Genomic DNA, 20,867 nt, shown 5'->3' with positions numbered 1-20,867 from the left:
GACCGGGTCGATCGGCCACAACGATCTTCAACTGGAGCCGTGTGAAGTCCCTTCATGCTTCAAACGCTCCACGATCATCCCGGTCCCCAAGAAATCCTCCATCACAGGATTAAATGACTACAGGCCCGTCGCCCTGACGTCTGTGGTCATGAAATCCTATGAGAAACTGGTGTTGACCCATCTGAAGGACATCACAGGGCCCCTGCTGGACCCCCTGCAGTTTGCCTACTGTGCAAACAGGTCGGTGGATGATGCAGTCAACATGGGACTGCACCACATGCTGCAACACCTCGACTCCCCAGGGTCATATGTAAGGGTTCTGTTTTTGGACTTCAGCTCAGCTTCAGCCATCATCCCAGCAATACTCCAACCCAAACTCTCCCAGCTCACTGTGCCAGCCTCCACCTGTCAGTGGATCACAAACTTCCTGACTGACAGGACGCAGCAGGTGAGGCTGGGAAAAATCACAGCCAGCACCGGACTATCAGCACTGGTGTCCCCCAGGGATGTGTGCTCTCCCCACTGCTCTTCTCCCTCTACACAACAACTGCACCTCAGAGGACCCAACTGTTAAACTCCTGAAGTTTGCAGATGACACAACGGTCATCGGCCTCATCAGGGACGGTGATGAGTCTGCATACAGACGGGAGGCTGAACAGCTGGTCCTCTGGTGTGGTCAGAACAACCTGGAGCTAAACAGGCTCAAAACTGTGGAGATGACAGTGGACTTCAGGAGGAGCCCCCAACACTGCCCCCCCTCACCATACTTCAGGTTCCTGGGATCCACAATCTCCCAGGACCTGAAGTGGGCCCCCAACATCGACACCATCAGGAAAAAGGCCCAGCAGAGGTTGTACTTCCTGCGCCAGCTCAGGGAGTTCAACCTGCCTCAGGAGCTGCTGATTCTTTTCTACTCCACCATCATCCAGTCTGTTCTCTGTTTTTCCATCACTGTGTGGTTTGGATCGACCACCAAACAGGACAGAAACAGACTACAACGGATTGTCAGGTCTGCAGAGAGAATCATTGGTTCCAGCCTGCCCCCCATCCTGGACTTGTACACCTCCAGAGTCAAGAAATGGGCTGGAATGATCACAGGAGACCCTTCACACCCTGGACACAAGCTGTTCCAACTCCTCCCCACTGGTAGGCGCTACAGAGCACTGTACGCCAAATCCACCAGACACAGAAACAGCTTCTTTCCAGTGGCTGTCACTCTGATGAATAATTAATCAGACATATTGCATCTGTAGGAGCCAGGTATGGCTTGTGTCATTATACCTTTTTTGGTCACTTCCGGTACACTTCCGGTAACTGAGTCACGTGGTGTTGGGGAAAGCAATGTCAGCTGTTCAGTGGTTTAGTTGCAGGATTGGAAGGAGAGGGGGTGAGAGAGGGAGCCTTATTTTTTGTTGACCGCTACGTCACGATATTACGCACTATTGTCATTGTTTGACCTATGACTGCATTCCAGAATCAACGTTTGTTGTTTACAAATAAACACGCAAAGCTCAACCACTGGATCAGGAAATCATTGATAGCCAGCGCGTCTAATCTCCCCTACTTAGCCTCTCGGTGACTATCTGAAAGTTGCTGGTCACCTACAGCATCTTCATTTGCACTATTTACAGTATTATCACCTTCTGCACTAATATCCCAAATCCATTGTCCATTGTCATTGTTGTTGTTCTTTATGCTCATATATATTCTTAGATATATATTTATATTGTACATAGTAATTAAATGTTACATGTTTATGCTTAGTTTCTCTGTTCTACTTTGTTGTCTTTAATGTCCTTGTTTTTCTTATATTTCTCTTGTTTATTGTATATATTTCATGTGTGTGTATGTACATGAGAGTAATGTGTAACCGGAGTCAAATTCCATGTATGCACACGCATAAGCTACATGGCCAATAAAGCTGATTCTGATTCTGATTCTGAAACAAATCAATCAAATAAAGGAAGTAGGGTTGTAGATGTTTGACCACATTTTAGGATTGTTTCTCATATAAGCCTGTTCAGCTGCCACAGGAAACCACAGGAAACAGCAAGGAGCCTATAATGAACAGAATAATCAGCTTGTCCATAATTTGAAGCCTATGACTGTTTAATAGGATTTAATGAATACAAATTATTACAATTTTTACCAGCAACTATATTAGGTCTACTAAAACGAACGAGCATTGTTTATATATTTGGTGGCTATCAATCTGTTTTGTTTTAGTTCCTTAGTTTGTTAGAAGTGGTGCAAAGTAACTGAACATTTACTATTAACTACTATTACTACCAATACAAGCACTGAGTAAGTGTATTGAACATATATATTATATACATACATGTAGCCGAGGGTTTATGTAGCGCCTAGGATAATAATACAATAATAAACACTTTATTCACTTCTCACACACTTCGCCAGAACCTCTCTCCTCTTCCACGTTTCCCGTCTCATCCTCCACAATAAAAGCACCAGAAACATACACAGCAACACTGCTTTCTAGAGAGCTCTTATTAACGTATACGCAACATAATAGCTTACATATATATACATTAATAAACTCCACCTCTAAAAGCTGTAGATAGGCTACACCTTCGTACTTTAACTTCAGTTTTGAATGCAGTACTTTGACTTATGATGGAGTATTTTTATATTGTGGTATTTCACTGTTAGTGGTTACAGTATAATGACGGTGATCTGTCCTGGAAGCACTGCATCGGTCGTCAGACAGGCGGAGCTCTCGGTCTATCTACTCCCACAGCAGCATCAGCAGCATGGCATCGTTATTTCTAAGGGTTTTTTTTCTCCCTCGTGGGATACAGACCGCTATTCTCAGACCCCCAGTGCCAGAGTCGAACAACTGTGGCCTTATAAAAAGGACTGAAAGCAGCGACGAGGACACACACTTCAAGGGGAAAGACCGAATGAACTGCACGCATATTTGGATGTAGCTTTTTGTCCCGGAGAAACGCCACTTGCAGTAAGTAAAACAACAATACAACTTTATTTTATTTTATTTGCGTTGGTTTTACACAGATAACGTGTTTCTTTGGGAGAAACGCGCTGTCGGAGCGTCAGCTGACATTTTAGTAACAGGTTGTTACATTATGTTTATGCATATTTCCTCTCAGCATCTGCTCTGCATAATGCTACCAGTCTATCCTTGTTCCAATGCAATGTTCAGTAATCCAGTCTAGGTTTGTTTTTTTGGTTCTGTTTCACCGAGACCAGCTCTGTTTTTATATCCAGTTTTTCACAAGGATGTAGTGCTCGTCCTCAATGGGCTTTAGAAACACAGTTTTAATTCATGTTTTAATTTATACATTCAAGTCATGGCCTCAAGGATGTCATGATGTCATCTTTGAAAGCAACATTAAAGTGCTTTAGACATTGGTAGATTATAGAAGTGCTTGCAATGGAGTCGTGGGTTTCCCTGCACACACCACTAATTCCTTGCCCCTTTGATGTGTAGGAGGCTGCAGTGAAATATCATCATGTCCCTATTTATCTGATTTTGTTCTTTTTTAATGACAGAATGTAGCATGGACTTTTTACAGATAGGTTACATTTCGGGAAGCACGGACAAGTGTGTGAGGCACTACTTTAAACTGACACAACCCAGTGAGTTTCTGACAAAGTGATACAAAAAAAGAAAAATGTTTTTATTTGTCTAAACAGTTGCAGTCAAACAGAGAGAAAATTAGTAAGATGCCCCCATCTCCCCAGTGTGAAATTCAGTTAGTTATTCTGTGTGCATACAAGAGGCTGGATGAGGCAGCCTGGTGTGAGAAGCAAACCAAAAAAAAGAAGAAGAGGACACCATCTTTGCCTGCCTGAGGAGCAGGCGCAGACCGATAAATGTGGAGTTTTGACAGAATATTTGTGGAGGCCATGCAGCCTCTCATCTATCAGCCCTCCACTCCTGAGCGTAACTAGCAGCCTAATCCTCGCTTCAGCTGGAGCTGCTGCCTGCTGAAGTGACACATATCCAAGTTGCCTAGGGGCTTCAATGCCAGCTCAGGAAGGAGCTCGGAACTTATTTGGCGCCGGGGTAAATTTCACCTCATTCGACACCAGCTGGATACACCGGAGCAGCCAAGTGCTTGGTGACACCATGACTGAAGTGGGACTTCATGTGATCCTGACCACCGTCCTGTCTGGTGTCCTGCTGGTGGCCGTGTTGGCACTGGTTTGCTTCTTTTGCTGCAGGTTGGCTGGCTCGCCGCCCCTGGGCGGACCTAGCGGCTTTTAACTAGCCATCTGGAGAAAGGTAAAAGCAACTGGCTCCAGGCATGGCCTTTTTGGATTAATACTGTACCTCGAGATTATATCCATTAATGCAATGGTTTTCTTTTGGTTCAGACCTCCCTGTTGCTTAAACCAGTAACTATGCCAGCTAGCAGTGAGAGTTAACTTTTGGATGTGTTGACGAGGGGATCTCTCAGAGTTTGGAATTTTAATATTTTTCAGATGGTATAGTTTATTATAGTATATAGTGTGTAGTAGGCTCGGCTACAAGAATAGAAGCTTTGTGGGACACACAATTAGTAAAATAGCGGGCGATTTAGATGTTTGCACCCATCTTTGTCAATACTAAATAAAATAACAATCAGAAGCCTTCTGTGAATCGCACCGGTGATAGATTTGTTGTGACAAAAGTATCAGTATTTTTCTCCTTACTGCCAGACGTGTCCAGTCAATCATCCGCTGTTAATCGGCTTTGTTATGGCCCTTAAACCTCTCGGTGCGATGGAGCTCAATCCCATTAAAGTGACCTTGGCTATGAGCACTAGGAAGAAAGGAGGAGGGTGTGAATAATCACAAATGAAAGGCTGACTGGCCAGGACCCATAAGGGCCTCCTGTTGAGACTACTTACATTCACAGCAAGGCCTCCAGCTTAACTTTACCAAGCTCTCCTTGTGCTTCTGCTGCAAAGCCTGATGGACCCGACACTTTTACAACACACACACACAAACATCTTCCCCCAACACGATGACACGAAAACAGACCGACCGCTGGCATTCTCCAGCCGTAATTTGCTGTTTCTTTATTTAGAAAGTCTATGAGAGAGAAGGTGAATAAGCCAATACTACTAATGTCTGTTAAGTTCCCACTCATACTCCAGTGGAGTTGCCAGTTCAATATCTACTGTATATTGGTCACATACAGAGAATTTGAAGCCATACAGCATAAATGAGAGGTGTGTTTTTTGCTGAAAGTGTATTCATCATTTGAGTAAGTACACATTAAACATGTTTGTCAGTCAGTGTATCACAATATGACATATTTAATAACCAGTGTGTGTTCTTCTTCTCTCTCCAGCTGTGAGGCGACAGCAGACAGGCATCCTCCGAGTCTCAAAGTGCCACGTTTAACGCTGTCTGGAGCAACGCGTCAGCCGCACTGGGACGACAACATGAAGGTGACAGCGCTGCTCATCGTTTGCTCCTGTCTGATTTCGGGGAGTCTCGGGAAGCCGCAATTCCCTGGTAAGTTACTGCGTCGTTAGTCAGCAACAACAAGATAATGGTCTGTCAGCTGCCTGTAATGCGTCAGGAGATGTTCAGCACACACGGGAGGGTTTCAAGGTTGTGAGGGGGAATGTTTGGATCCTTTGAAGGAAGTTTACGTATCAAAATAGATTTCCTGTTTGTGTTTTTTACTGGATATTTGTTGCTGCTGAGGTGACGTCAAGAAAAGTAACTGGAATTTATTGTTTCAGAACATTTTTCTCAAAAAAGGATCCCCCTGCTGCTCTTTAGGAGATAGTTGTGTATTTGTCGTCACATTTTATAAGAAGAGATGACCAAAGTCAAATGTGTAGAATATGTGACATTGTATGTCACTTTTAGATGATTTGACTGATTTGGTGAGAATTAGAGCTGCGATGATTACACAATAAGTCGATAGACAGAAAAGTAAGTTGATAGTCAAAAAAGTTTGTCCTTTTTAAGAAAAGATGCCTAAAAGTTTGCTGGTTTAAGCTTTCAATTGTGAGGATCTGATCATGTTCCTTGTCATACATGATAGTAAACAGAATATTTGGGGGTTTTGGACTGTTAGTCCCATAAAACAAGACATACGAAGACACAATAGAACAAAGGAAAGCCTTTGAGCTTATTTCAGGCACAAACGCCCCGAGCCCACAATGTAGTTTAAATGCCTTGATTAGTTTACTGTAGGACATATCAGTTAAAAAGTCACAAGAGGAGAACCCCGACCACTACATGGACTGTTTATAGAATGTACTAGGGCGGTTGCCCCGATCCGTTTCCGATGCAGCGGTCCGGTTGGGAGCCGGAGAGAAGAGAGAGAGAGACGGCCGGCCTCCACAGGTGCCTTCTTATGTCCCGCCTCATGAGTCCCCAGTTCAATCACCTGTCACCTACAGGATACACAGAAAACTGTCACAATAGACAGCCCCACCCTCAGGCAGGGAGGCACACAGCGTATACAATCCTATATTATGACTCGCAGTCATAACACCCCCCCAAAGATCAAACATTTGTTCTCGCCAAGAAATGTTTTCTCAACACCCTACACAATAACAATAACAATCGTCGAGGTATGCCTCACAGTTCTTAACCCTCAAAAGAACCGTATTCATTAACCTCTGGAAAGTGGCAGGTGCATTTCTTAACCCGAAGGGCATGACAGTGTACTGAAGGAAATGATCAGGTGTGACAAAAGCGGAAACCTCGGCTGCACGCGGTGAAAGGGGAACCTGCCAGTATCCCTTCAATAGGTCCAATTTAGTGACAAACTTGGCAGATCCCACTCGATCCACACAATCATCCATGCGTGGGAGGGGGAATGAGTCTGGCGTGGTGACTGCGTTCACCTTGCGGTAATCGTTACAGAAACGAGGTGTTTGGTCAGATTTGGGAACCAGAAGCGAAGGCGAGCTCCATGGACTGGAACTGGGCACAGCCAACCCATTTGCCAGGAGATACTCAACCTCTTTCTGCATGACAGCCCTCTTCACTGGATTGACACGGTATGCATGCTGCTTAATGGGCTTGCTTTCACCAACATCCACATCATGCTGTAATACTGTGGTTTGAGTGAGTTTGTCACCAAATATTGATGCATAGCCGCGAATGAGGTCACAAATATCACCTTTTGCCGGATCTGACAAATAGGACAAATGCTCCTCTATTTTACCCAAAATTTGAGAGTTCTCCAGTCGCGGACACGGCACCGATACAAGGGGCTCACGCAACCCGTTCTCCTCGGGACGGGATGGTGGTGACGCCACAGTCACCGCAGGGGATATACATGGCACAGAAACCGCAGATGGCATGTTAGAGTTATCACGGATGACATACGATTTTAGCATGTTGACATGGCACACACGGGACTTTTTCCTCCTATCCGGCGTTCTAATTACATAATCAGTATAACTTAACTTTCGCTCCACCTCGTAAGGCCCACAGAACTTTGCCTATAGACAAGAGCCAACCACCGGTAACAAGACCAACACCCGGTCTCCTGAAAGGAAACTGCCTACCCAAAACAGGAGAAAACAGAGTAAACAAAAGAGCGGCTCACCCCTACCACTACATGGACTGTTTATAGAATGTACTAGGGCGGTTGCCCCGATCCGTTTCCGATGCAGCGGTCCGGTTGGGAGCCGGAGAGAAGAGAGAGAGAGAGAGACGGCCGGCCTCCACAGGTGCCTTCTTATGTCCCGCCTCATGAGTCCCCAGTCAAATCACCTGTCACCTACAGGATACACAGAAAACTGTCACAATACACAGCCCCACCCTCAGGCAGGGAGGCACACAACGTATACAATCCTATATTATGACTCGCAGTCATAACACCCCCCCAAAGATCAAACATTTGTTCTCGCCAAGAAATGTTTTCTCAACACCCTACACGGGACAACGCATCCGCTACAACATTATCCATTCCTTTAATGTGATGAATCTCGATGTTAAAATCTTGGAGCAGCAGTGACCAGCGCATAAGACGCTGATTGTTGTTGCGCATACACTGTAAAATATAACATGTTGTTTCAACTTAAAAATATGACTTAAAGGGCTGCCTTAAAATTCTAAGTTCAGTGAACTAATAGAATTTGTTCTTTGAACTTCACCAAATGTCATCTTGATTAAATATCCCTTGTTGTGTAAACTTGTGCCTTAGTTCGGTTCATTTGGATTTGTTAATTGATTGAACTGCTTAGGGTAGTTGTTTTAACTTGCAACTCTATTTCAGCTGAATTAAAAAGGTATGTTCATTTTAATTACATTTATCAATTTATTGAACTTAACAAAAAGTTCTACAATAACCTATAATACATGGCAGTAAAAAAGAAACAACCAATTTACATCCAAAAAGTTTATTGGTGCACATTTTCTTAACAGTCAATATTTCTTAACCTCCTACATACATACAATGAGTATGATTCCTTTTAAAGCCAACAAATGACCAGGAGGCTAAATTACACCAGCATATCACAACATAAATATGCCTTATGTAGGCTTGGAAAAGAAGTTCAAAGTCACAGTGATGATTACAGTCATAACAATGAAATAGCTACAATAACAGCAACAACAATGGAGGGACTAAGCTTGTTAAAAAAAAAAGCCGGATTAAGACCTGGATACACAATAGCATCAAGTTTTAAAATCCAGCATATCCCTCTCTGAAGTAACTTATTAAGGCGGTCGCCACCTCTGATGGACTGCACTACAAACTTTCCACTTTAAAGATGAATAATTATGGAAATGGCGTCCCATTTGGTAATCTACTTTGTTGGTTCTCATGAAGCCCTCACCTTGGGCTGGAGGAAATTATAACGGGCGGTTTTCATCCTCTGACTTTCTATCCGAAGCTAACCAGACTTGTGTCTTTCTAATACACAGAACAAGAGAAGGATCCCAAGTTTTGGAATAAGTGGGCCCAGCGGACTCTGAAGAACGCTCTGACGCTGCAAAATCTCAACATAAACAAAGCAAAGAATCTCATCCTCTTCCTCGGAGATGGTAAAAAAAATCTTTATGTTTACTTCCTAATTAATGGAAAATGTCTCCAATTGCTGTGTAAATCCACTTAAAAGGTGGAAGGTTACTTTAGTGCAGAAGGATTTGAATTGCAGTAAGTTCATTAGGAAAGACACAATTTTCCCGTTTGTTGTTTATAATATAATAATATTAATTATGGAGCCGTGCCAACAGTTTTATTGAAGCTGAAATGATGATACAGAGGATCTTGTGAAGGTATGTGCAAATAGCATTCATTTGCTGAATGCTATTCATTCAGCAAATGAATGAGATTTTTCAAATTTCTTCTAACACGCAGGGTGAATGAATAGCAGCAAACAAAACAACTGTGCTGCCACCAGATCACTGGGCTTCTGTTTGTGCTGGGCCGCTCATCGGTCACACAAAAACTTTTTATCCTCCATCTGGTCTCTGCTCTCTCTCTCTCTCTCTCTCTCTCTCTCTCTCTCTCTCTCTCTCTCTATCTCTCTGTTCAGACTATAGACACAACATTACATTCTTGCACACTGCTGCACGCCCGGTCATGTCACATCCGAGTGGAGTGGTGGGGTTGAGACAGAGTAGTTACAAAATAACAGGCACCATCTTAAAAAAAAAAAAGCAGGGAGTGATTGTATAACTGGAAAATGTTTCCCAGACATTGTCTGCGTTTAGGCAAGAAAATCACAGGACTCACAGGAATCGTGACTCAAATGCACAAACTGTGTCCTTTGTGTACCTCTGAGCCTCAGGCTTTTGTGGAACGGAACCGACTTCAACTTTATTTTCAGTGATCACCCCAGACATGGGGCCAATGGTAACACAATTTGTTTTTCAGCTTATATACAATACAAGAAAGGTGTGGCTTATCGCAAGACAAGATCAGGACTTACCAATGAGCATTTTAAACGGTTTCTTATATTTCCCTGTTATTATCTTTAATTTCAGGAAACAAAAAAGAATCATGGACGTTAACATCCTGCATGCTGCAGATTAACTACAGATGTTCCTTTCTTTCTGTGACCTAAAAAGTATCTGTTTTGTTGATCTCTGTTTTTGTTTTTGAAGTAATTTTTATCCAAGAAAATGTTTTGCCTAACAGCAGCCGCCTTGTTCTAGAATGTCAAAGAAAGCAACACTCTTTCATGTGTTGCGTACTGAGCACATTAGTGGATGAAAAGTGTTGCTCATGTGCAGGTGCTTTGTTTCCCGCCCTGAGGGAAAACTAATGCAATCCTAATGGTGGACCTGCTTTTGGTGTTTAGGGATGGGCGTTCCCACGGTGACAGCTGCTCGAATACTGAAGGGTCAGCTGAACGGACAGAGTGGAGAAGAGACGCAGCTGGAGATGGACAAGTTCCCCTTTGTGTCTTTGGCCAAGGTCTGACTTGGTTATTATTATATATGTGCAACATGGCCCAATGTATTGATCGTGCTGTGGCCATTAAACAAGGTCATTCAGTGTGTCACGTCACACTGGTCTGTGTATTATGTTATAGATTTGATAAAAGGACTATTAGAGTAAATTGATTATTTACACCTCAGGAATCATTAGCAAATACTGGCTTTAAATGAGTCTGGTGATGGTCTTTATTTTTCTATCTTTATTCGCATGAAAAGACAAAAAGCAACAATTAAGTGGTCCGACTAACAAGTGTTGTCTGTGCAGCCAAAGCCAGAAATAATTTATAGACTCCCATTGTTGTCCAAAAACTATTTAAAACACACACATGCACCTAATGCCAGCTCTAGCATGAAGTGGACATATAAAAATATGTGTCCTTAATACTATTTACTACTTCTATTTTAATTAGTTGATTAAAAAGGCAGCATCCAGTTAGTCCCATCGGGTTACAAATACAAGTGAAGAAAAACCGCACCGAGAACCTCCAGCAATAATATGGTTGACAAACCAAATCTATTTGGATAATCCACAGGAGAACAGTGTTTGGAGATTTGCTTTAAGTAAAAAAGTTGGACACAATACAAATGATCTCAATGTATGAACAATGTGTGGGAGAATCATAGAAGAAAGATTTGAATAGGCCTAATTAATGAGGGTACTTGCTGTGCGTAACATGATGCGCTGTGCATCTAACACTGTTCCTGCTGATATTCTACTGAAAGAGAACTTAACACATCCTACGAACAGCTGCAACATTGAGTTGTAATAAAAAAAAAGAAAACAAGTAAACAAAGGCTCTGCTCAGAATCCCATACTGGCACACTATTTATACTAAATGTGACGTAACACTTGCTTCTCATATATGCACAGAATGACACACTGTTGGTTTTGATCGTTTGACTCAGCATTTAAACACTCTGCTATTGTAGGAATTAAAGTGTCATGTCCCAACACATGACAACACACACACCCCCCATCACAAGCACTTCAGAAAGACTATTAACAATCCTGTTTGATATTTGAATTCTGACAATTGTCAATGGCGTTTAACTCTGCAGACATACAACACTAACGCTCAGGTGCCAGACAGCGCCGGCACCGCCACAGCTTACCTCTGCGGGGTCAAGGCCAACGAGGGCACGGTGGGCGTGAGTGCAGCTGCTGTCCGATCCCAATGTAACACCACACAGGGCAATGAGGTCACCTCCATCCTCAGATGGGCTAAGGATGCAGGTAGAGTGAGATTAAATAAAACGTAACACAGACGTTTCTCCATCTACAGGGACTGAGATGCTGAATTGTAATTTTTGTAATCAATTATCATACGTTTCATGACCGAGGAAAACCTACATGTTGTTGTAGTTGAATGCGGCATTAATGGAAAGTGGGAATACATTCAAAGTGATGCTCTTAATACATGTTTTTCCACTCTGCTCAATCCCTTTTTCTGCCTTTGAACCAAACTTATCCTCAGAGTTGACAGCAACTTAACCCAAAAAAGTTATTTATGGATGTATCCTCATTTAAAATTCCAAGAGATACGTTTTGAACCAAACATTCTTTTTGAAAATCTCTATCTGGCCACCCTTGCTATGAAGCTTTTTTTTTTACTGCATCCTTGATTAAAACCATTTGCACATGGGTCTACAAGTGGCTTCAATATCATGAATCAGTTCAGTGCTGAGTCCATGAAGTCAGAACACAACACAGAGCCAAATCTCATGAAAAAAGTTTTGATTAAAACACTGACAGATGTCCCAAAGAATGACATCTGGTTTTTACCCTTCAAGGATACATCACGGTGTTGTGCAATCTGCTTCTTGTGTAACACAACACAGACGAAATGCACCACAAAGAAGGAAAGGACTGAGTTCCATGGATTTTCAGAGGGAGGTGGTGGGGATAAGTTAGAAGTGGGTGAGGGTCAGGGTATGTGTGGGTTCACGGGTCACAGATAATAAAAAATCCAATTGTTCCTCGGAGAAACACGACAGGCAGCAGCTGACCCTCTGCACAGAGCAAATAGAAATGTGAAAAGTTATTTCCATCATTTTACAAGACTTTCCTCTGCTGGTTTTGCCTTTAAAGTTGTACTTTTTACATCCAGAAGATTGATTAACTGACAAATAGTTTGGTTATGCCTTAAGTAAAAGGTTCATTGATCATTGGTGGACATTACTGTTACACAATGTTGTTCAGACTAGGTATGTGCAAAACCAGCATTTTCAGGTGGCACTATGCAATAAAATTGCAATGTAAAATACATATATTTTGATAAATAAAAATGCTTAGCCCTCATTCAGACAGCTGCCTGTGTGTGCATGTGTGTGTATCCACTTCAGGCAAGTCAGTGGGAATAGTGACGACGACCCGAGTCAACCATGCGACTCCCAGTGCTGCGTACGCCCACTGCGTGGACAGAGACTGGTACTCCGACAGTGAGTTGCCAGCTGAAGCACTGAAGGACGGCTGCAAAGATATCGCCAGACAACTCTTTGAAAATATTCCCAACATTGATGTGAGTTAAAAGTATTATTCAATTTCTAATATACAAGTTATTATCAAGTTTCACTAGAAAAACCCCTCAGAGTTTCAAGTGATGACTTTTATTTATTTAAATGGCACTTTCTTATGTTTTGTCACCTGAAAGAGTACCAACATTGGAATAATCAAATAGTGTAACCAGTTTCTGGAGTTAAACATTACACACAAATAAAAAGTTTATGCTCCAGCAACCTCAGACAAACTTAGAGTTAATTATATGTTAATCCTAAAAGCCTCATCTCTAATTGAAACGTACTGTTTGACAATATGAACAATAAAGCATTAATCTAACCACATATGTCCTAGTAAACAAGCATTTCTACTTATCATACTGCAAGTACTAGGACTGACTTCAGCTTCAGTCTTTAGCATGATATCATGTTGTTATTTAGCCATAAAGTGCATATTTAAGACCAATTTACAGGGTTCTTATTTAGAAAGAATCAGCTTGAAACATTCATTCCGAAAAACCTTGTTTTCAAACTTGCATAATCAATTAGAATAATTAGCTAGCTACAGCTGATAAAAAAAGATTGCAACTTCTTATTCTGTTCTTGCGACTTTCCAGGTGATTCTTGGTGGGGGGAGGAAGTATATGTTCCCCAAAAACCAGTCGGATGTAGAGTACCCCGGCGTTGCGAAGCACAGTGGCACACGAAAAGACGGAAGAAACCTGGTGCAGGAGTGGATTGACAAAATGAAGAATAAAGTACATTTCTCCTCTTTCCTCTCTTTACTTCTCCTTGTTTCTCGGCTCCCTCTTTTATCTTCCCAATTCAATTTCCATATTTAGGAGTTCAAAGTGTCTGCAGTGCTGTCACTCACATTGTTGTTGTGCTGTACATTTGTGTCTTTGTGCAGAAAGGTCATTATGTATGGAACAAGAAGCAGCTCTTATCACTGAACCCTAATAGCGTGGATTACTTATTGGGTGAGTTTCCAGTCTCAGTAATTATGAAACTCTCATTGAAGTGTAAATGAAGAGCCATACGTGTATGTATTTGCTGTAGGCTTATTTTCTGCGTTTCATATCCTATTTCTCCTTGAACCGTGCCTTCTGTTGTTCCAGGTCTCTTTGAACCTATGGATTTGCCGTACGACTTGGAGAGGAACAGTGAAACTGATCCCTCGCTGACAGAGATGGTGGAAGTGGCCATCAAGGTCCTTAGGAAGAACCCCAATGGATTTTACCTGCTTGTCGAAGGTAAGCTTGTGGTGAAATTGGAAGGTCATCTTTTGGCGTCGGACCGGTTTCACAAAGATCTGTCAGCCTTATCTCCTGACTAAGTCAAATCTTAGTTTCTGTTGGTGACATTGCAGATTTCTATAGTAAATATCCCTTAAGGCCTTCTAATACAGTTGCAACCCAACATTATTTAAAAAAAAAAAAATTATTAAAGAAATAGTAAAACACTTGTTTGCTTTCTTTCTGAAACTGTGATGAAAAGAAGGAGATCAAGCTCAGTTTGTTGGTGATGAAAGTATTAGGGATCTTTACAGGCGTTAGAGGGTGTTTTTTTCACTTTCACTTTTGTTCCACAAAAATAAAATAATTTAATCACTGACATCTGCTGACTTACTTCAAAGAGGAAAGCATGACTTAGTTTGCGGTTTGCCAGCAATGCCGTGGAGAATGAAAAAGAGAAACAAGAAAAAGCTGTTTTAAGAGACATCACAAAGCTACTGGGAGAATATGGGGTACCAAAATCGTTGCTACAAGCCATCCTGTGTGTGTATGATCAGTCAAACATGTCTCCAGTGGATGTTGGCCTCCGCCAGAGTGGTCCCTTGTCATCGATCTGTTAGGGATTTTCATGAACAGGATCAAAAGGTGTGTGGAAGGTGAGTGTCCAGTTTGGGGACTTCTCTTCTGCTCTTTGCAGATGATGTGGTTCTGTTGGCTCCATCAGGCGGTGACCTTCAGCACGCATTGGGGCAGTTTGCAGCCAAATGTGAAGCGGTCAGGATGTGAATAAGAAAACGGTGGATTGTCTTGTTCACCAGTGAGGGTAAAATGGACCAGGACGTAGACTACCTTGGGGTGGCTGGGCTTAAGGATAGGGTGAGTAGCTCTTGCTACTTTATGTCAGCTGAGGTGGCATCTGATCAAGATGCACTCATTGATGCCTCTCTTTAGAGGTTTTCTGGGCACATCCAACTAGTAAAGAGGCCAGGGGTAGACCCAGAACACTGCTGGAGAGATTGATATCTTGCCTGGGAACACTTTGGAGTCGCCCAGGAAGAGCTGGAAAACGTTGCTGGGGAGAGGGACCCCTGGCAAGCCTGCGATCCGACCACAGATAAGCAGAAGATAATGGATGGATGGTTCACTTATAGCTAAGTTTACACAAGAAAACGTCCATCAAACCTTTGAATTACTTTTACAAGGAGCATGTTAACAACAGCTTGAATCCATTCTTTTCGAGAAGTAGGCAGCTTTGTAAACATACGCTAGCAGGGTGGCCCGTCGTCCTTCAGCCAGAGAGTTTAAAAGCAGCTATTTCTCAAGTCTTGCTGCCAACTTCCCTTCACTTAATTATCCCTTGAAGGAAACACATTTTGCCGCAGATAACATAAAATGAATACATAAAAGCCACAACATATCAAAGGCAAAGCAGACAAGGACTCAGAGGAAGGGACAACACTGATAAGACAGCAATTATCAACCATGAAAACTGAGAAACATTATAGTTTGTGGTTTAAAATATTTCTGTTGCTGGTTATTCTAGGCAGTTTATGTAGGAGAAGAGAAAACATGAGGCATTCGCACAAAAGGTCTGTATTGGTCTTATCATTATCATTGGAACAAGTACTGAGAAATCTGTGAATGTTCAAGGCCAGAACAATATGAGGAACAGAAGGCACAGGAAGGTTGTGGTGTTGATAACTATGTGCATGAAGCATGATTACAGTCAATCACCTGCAAGTATGACAGTGACTGTTCAGCCAGACTGAGCGAGAAAAAAAGGGGGTCAGTATGTATCAAACAGAGTGCTTGACCGATCGTTGAATACCGTCTGAAAGAAGGTGAAAGAAGGCCCTCAAACCTTTTAGACGACAAAATAGTGGGACCATTAAAAAAACGACAATCTGACAAGCATGCCCCATTCACGCAGCGACCCGTCAGGTTTATGGAGAGAAGACAGTAAGCACAGTTTGAACTTCCCTCTCAAGTTGTCTTATTTTTAATTCTTCAGACAAATACTTTGGCACTAGCTCCAGTATTGCCTTTTTAGAAAGACTTTCTGAGTGATCGAACAGCTTCAGCCATGGTCGCACGACATGTCATACAAACTACTTTTTTTAAAGAATAGCCCAACATTAATAGACCCAGTGAAACAGGAGTTCGGGCATCTTTAGCGGTTGTAATGTGACATTTTAACAATACTATTCAAACCGAATATGTAGCCAGTAGTATAGTTATAAAAAGGATTTAAATCAAATCCTCAATGTTGTTACGCGATATGAAGTTGTAGGACTGTTAACCTCCACCCAGCCCTCTTTACCTGTGTTGTTAAATCAAAAAGAAGAGAATAAAGGTAAAATAATGATTTAGACATGGGGCGACTGTGGCTAAGTGGATTGATCCCCGCCTCCGGGTCTGCTAGTCGCATGTCGATGTGTCCTTGAGCAAGACACTTAACCCCAAAATTGCTCCCGTAGCTGTGCCTACGGTGTAGAAATGTGATAGAATCTGAATTGTAAGTTGCTTTGGATAAAAGCGTCTGCTAAATGACTGTAATGTAATATAATGGAATGGAAATGTACGTTTTTGTACGCTGGAATCCAAACACGCACCACTTACTATGATTTTTCTGCGCTAGCTAGACACCAGTTAGCAGTCAAGTGCGGTTTTATATGATAGGTGGGGTTAGCTAGTTGCCCCACATCAAATTTGACTGGATACATCAATGTTACCTCAAGAGATAAATGAACAATTAACACAGAAAAACTGGATTAGAAATTTCACTGTGTCTTTAACAGCGAACTGGAAATATTTGCCCCTCTGTCAGGAGGACGCATTGATCACGGACACCACGAGGGCAAGGCCAAGCAGGCTCTTCATGAAACTGTGGAAATGGACAGGGCCATCGGTCTGGCAGACCGCTTGACCAGCATCCATGACACACTGACAATAGTTACTGCTGATCATTCTCATGTGTTCAACTTCGGGGGCTACACAGTCAGAGGAAACACAATATTTGGTACGTAATGATGTGCATTCGGTACTGTGTGTATCGTTGTCGTACCACATGTTTAGTGCTGTAAGTTACATTTTCAGGTCTGGTTCTGTTGTGATGATGGGGCTCAATGCATCCACAGGTCTGGCCCCAATGCTGAGTGATGTTGACCAGAAGCCCTTCACCTCCATCATATATGGGAACGGACCAGGTTACAAGCTTATTAACGGCGCGAGGGAGAATGTCTCCACTGTTGACTACCGTGAGTAATATCAAGAAGGACAGATTGCCATAACTAAACTTCATTGACTTTCAAAAATAATTGTGTATTTTTTTATGATTCCCCAAAAATAACTTTATAATGGTAGATATTGTAATATCACAAGTTATTTTAGTCATACAAGGATGAAACTATTGCAGAGGAGGAGACATTCCTAGTTTGAGTAAACATGACTTAGTAAGAGGATTGCTCTGTCTTGACACAGAATGACTTGTAACACAAGTTACGAGATAATCTCAGATTAATGCTGCATAACTAAAATTAAAAGGTGCCCTGTGGAGTTTTCTTATGAATCAACACAAGTTATATTTACGTTCAGTGTTACTCACCAAAATGTATTTTCGTCTATGTTTTCTGGAGTTCTAACAAATGTGTTACGAATGCATTTCCTTCCCCATAAGACATTTGAAAAGCCAACTTTTTTTTTTACATCCATGTTTACTTTTGGTCTTCTTCTTCCATGCTTTGTTGCACAGCCATGTGCATTACTTGGCCAGTTACCGCCACCTGTAGATCAGTAAAATCGTGTGAAACCATTGGCTCCACAGGGAACCGTTAACTTTGCGGTGGACTTTTTCCCTCCATGCTTCAGGAATTAAAAACAACAACCTTTTCTCTTTGCCCCTGCCTCTCAGAGGAAAACAACTACCAGGCCCAGGCAGCTGTACCTCTGAGCATGGAGACTCATGGAGGAGAAGATGTAGCTGTGTTTGCTAAAGGTCCCCTGGCTCACCTGCTGCATGGGGTCCACGAGCAGAACTACATCCCCCACGTGATGGCGTACGCAGCCTGTATCGGCCAGAACAGGGAACACTGTTTCTCAAGCAGCGGGTCTGCCGGTTTACGCCCCGTCCTCTCCAGCATGGCAGCCCTTCTCACAGTCACCCGAATTCTGTGCTGACCTCCCCCCTGATAGTCCTCAACCTATTCATAACACTTCATACATTTCAATTTATAAATTTTTTTAAAATTTTCTAATTCTACTCTAAGCTATCTTGATCATAGGACCACTGTTTCTGTTTTTGTTATGAAAATGAATTGAGAAAAGCATAGGGATGTCGGTTTTAGGCAGTTCAGGCAAATATGGAAAAAAATACAAAAGAATTGATCCCCCTTGATGCACTGAAATGAAAAGTGGTGTTGCAGAGATCACCACAAAATCAGAGATCTCAGTTGTGATTTGTCCATTGAATAGTTTGTTTTTGTTAAGGGTTTTAGGACCCATTAAGTCTCCTTGTAAAATGTAAACCCTTTAGGTTAGATTGAATTTGCAAATATTGAATATATGTTTAATATTTTAAATGTGCAGATAACATAATCTACCTCATAAACTTGCAAAAGATCTCTCATGTAATTATGGAGCGTTCAAAAGGGCACATTTCGATGGACAAAATTTATGCCGGAACCAGAGGCAAGAGTAAAAGGAATATATTTCTTGTCATGAAAAAGCCCACCTACCATTGTTGTGTCCAATAACAGAAGTTGTAAAACCTCTTAACCAATAAAAGAAATGTGTTCTGATCATCTTTTGTCAGTTTTGTTGCAACAGTATTGGTTTTAAACTTCTCCTAAACATTGTTAAACTCCTAAAGTCCAGTTTGTTTAAGATTTGTGTGAACACTCTACCTGGGTACGGTTCATCTGTGCCCAGGTCTACTTAAAATAAGATAAGATAATCCTTTATTAGTCCCACAGCGGGGAAATTTGAGACATCAGTAAAAAACAAAAACAAGAAAATAAAAACAAAACTTGAAAAGTTAAGTCCCTTTTTAAGTCGAGTATGTTGTGGAAAATATTCCTATACCCGCTTTGCGTGAGTCTTTTAATGCTGAAAAACATAATACCAAAAACCAGGTTGTCTTTTCAGTATTTATTCTCTGCGCAGAGAAGGTTCAATCATCACAACAGAATTCGTTCAGTCTCAGTGAGGAAGAACCAAGAAAAAAGTGAACAAGCTTTCTTTATACAGAATGAGCAAAAGTGAGGGCCGATGGCCAAGGTTACAGACTTTTGGTCTCAGACTGATAGGAACAACAATGAACAAAAACAACCACCAACCAAAACAAGCAGCCTGATGGCCTTGGTGCTGTAATATTCTCATACAACACAGTTAGTTATCTATGTGAACAGGCAAGGGAGAAGTCTTCTTTTGCACAACAGAGAAACGGTGAAGTTCAACAAAGTTCAGAGCAAAATTACTCATGCATTAACACGATATACTGAGTAGAAATATATACTAATAAAGTAGAAATATATACTACGTAAAAAATTACCATTACAAGTACGGTAGAGTTGCAAAGTCATTTCTTAATGCCAGTCCCCGAAGGGTAGTTTTTAATCTCTTTCGAATATTTTTACAGAGCAAAATGTAACAATAAGAATTGCGTTTATGAAGGAATGAAGCTTTCTGACACTAGACCAAAAATAGGCTGATCGCTGAAAAGAAGTGGTTTTGTACAGACGTTACTTCAATGACACAGTTTTGTGGTTTTTCCCACATGTAAAACTTCACACGGATTTAGGATTCGTCACACGACAGAAATACCTCAGTGAACATCCTTCTTTCAGAGTGTCACATATGTTGTATGCTGTACTTTTCCATCTGCTCCATTGTGTGGAATGTGAATAGACTGAAGCCACTCATTCCTTGGCTTCATGCGGTCACTGCGAAAACAGAGGAGGACTCATGTTGGTTGAAGCATGAAAAGGGGAGGTTCAGTGTAAAATGGGTATGAAATGAGGTCCTTATGCTGTCAGTTGTACATTCTCAATATCTCCGTGGAATCTACTGAGCCCCTCGGGGGCCACTTCATGCTTTTATTTTGCCTTGCTTTGGTGATTTGGATTTTTCTTCTATTCCTCTTGGCAGCTTAAAATCGTTGTCCCGTAATCCTGATTTATCTTTTATATTCTAAATTTAGAGATAGACGACGATGGGTATCAGATTGTAGGGCATGAATATTCAATTGGGCTTTCAACCCCCAACTTCCTCGAGCTTTCAGATATTTTGTGCATGGCTCGCAGTGCTTCTTATGTTTCCTGAATAATGAAACCTTTCATTTTCTAAAACGAAACCAGGCCAAAGATTTGTACTGTGTGTATGGTACTTTAAACCTTGCCAAAGCTTTGCCATTCAATCTATCCATCAACGACAAGACAAGGGGCTACGATGGACAATAGGCGAAGTCTCCCTCTTCTGTTCACGTCTCAGGTCTACATGAATGCTCGAGGGGGCCTCACCAGACGTGCAATTTTCTGAGGCAAGCCATAGTGTCTATCACAAAGCCATGTGTAAGGCTGCATACTAGAAACACTATAATCTTCTACGTCTCAACCGTCTATCCCCATATGGGATCTTGTCCTTTTATCCTGCCAGCATGTACGATGTTTTGTGTTTTAAAAGTTAGAGTGGACTTTTTCTACCATTCCACGCAGTCATTGACCTGGTTACAGACGTCTGAATCACTGC

At 41.9% G+C, this 20,867-nt stretch overlaps 1 protein-coding gene across 1 annotated transcript; it reads left to right on the top strand.

Annotated features, from left to right (window-relative positions):
• Positions 1–2,857: 2,857 nt before the first annotated feature.
• alpl (alkaline phosphatase, biomineralization associated) lies at positions 2,858–18,920 on the top strand. The gene is made up of 12 exons (XM_079185648.1): positions 2,858–2,977; positions 5,321–5,487; positions 8,872–8,991; positions 10,254–10,369; positions 11,452–11,626; positions 12,736–12,911; positions 13,506–13,646; positions 13,799–13,868; positions 14,007–14,141; positions 16,951–17,142; positions 17,261–17,380; positions 18,034–18,920. Exons 2-12 carry the CDS (start codon positions 5,415–5,417, stop codon positions 18,297–18,299), a joined length of 1,584 nt encoding a protein of 527 aa, XP_079041774.1. The 5' UTR covers positions 2,858–2,977; positions 5,321–5,414; the 3' UTR covers positions 18,300–18,920.
• Positions 18,921–20,867: the final 1,947 nt, after the last annotated feature.

Source organism: Pholis gunnellus (genome assembly GCF_910591455.1).
Source record: "Pholis gunnellus genome assembly, chromosome: 3".
Lineage (NCBI taxonomy): Eukaryota > Metazoa > Chordata > Actinopteri > Perciformes > Pholidae > Pholis > Pholis gunnellus.
This window is presented reverse-complemented; position numbering and strand designations above follow the sequence as displayed.

Bases quoted from the DNA above. Each gene is read 5' to 3' on its own strand.
- alpl (XM_079185648.1), top strand. From the start codon at position 5,415: ATGAAGGTGACAGCGCTGCTCATCGTTTGCTCCTGTCTGATTTCGGGG. The intron at 13,647-13,798 runs GTACATTTCTCC...GTCTTTGTGCAG, and splicing joins TTGACAAAATGAAGAATAAA to AAAGGTCATTATGTATGGAA. The intron at 13,869-14,006 runs GTGAGTTTCCAG...CTGTTGTTCCAG, and splicing joins TAGCGTGGATTACTTATTGG to GTCTCTTTGAACCTATGGAT.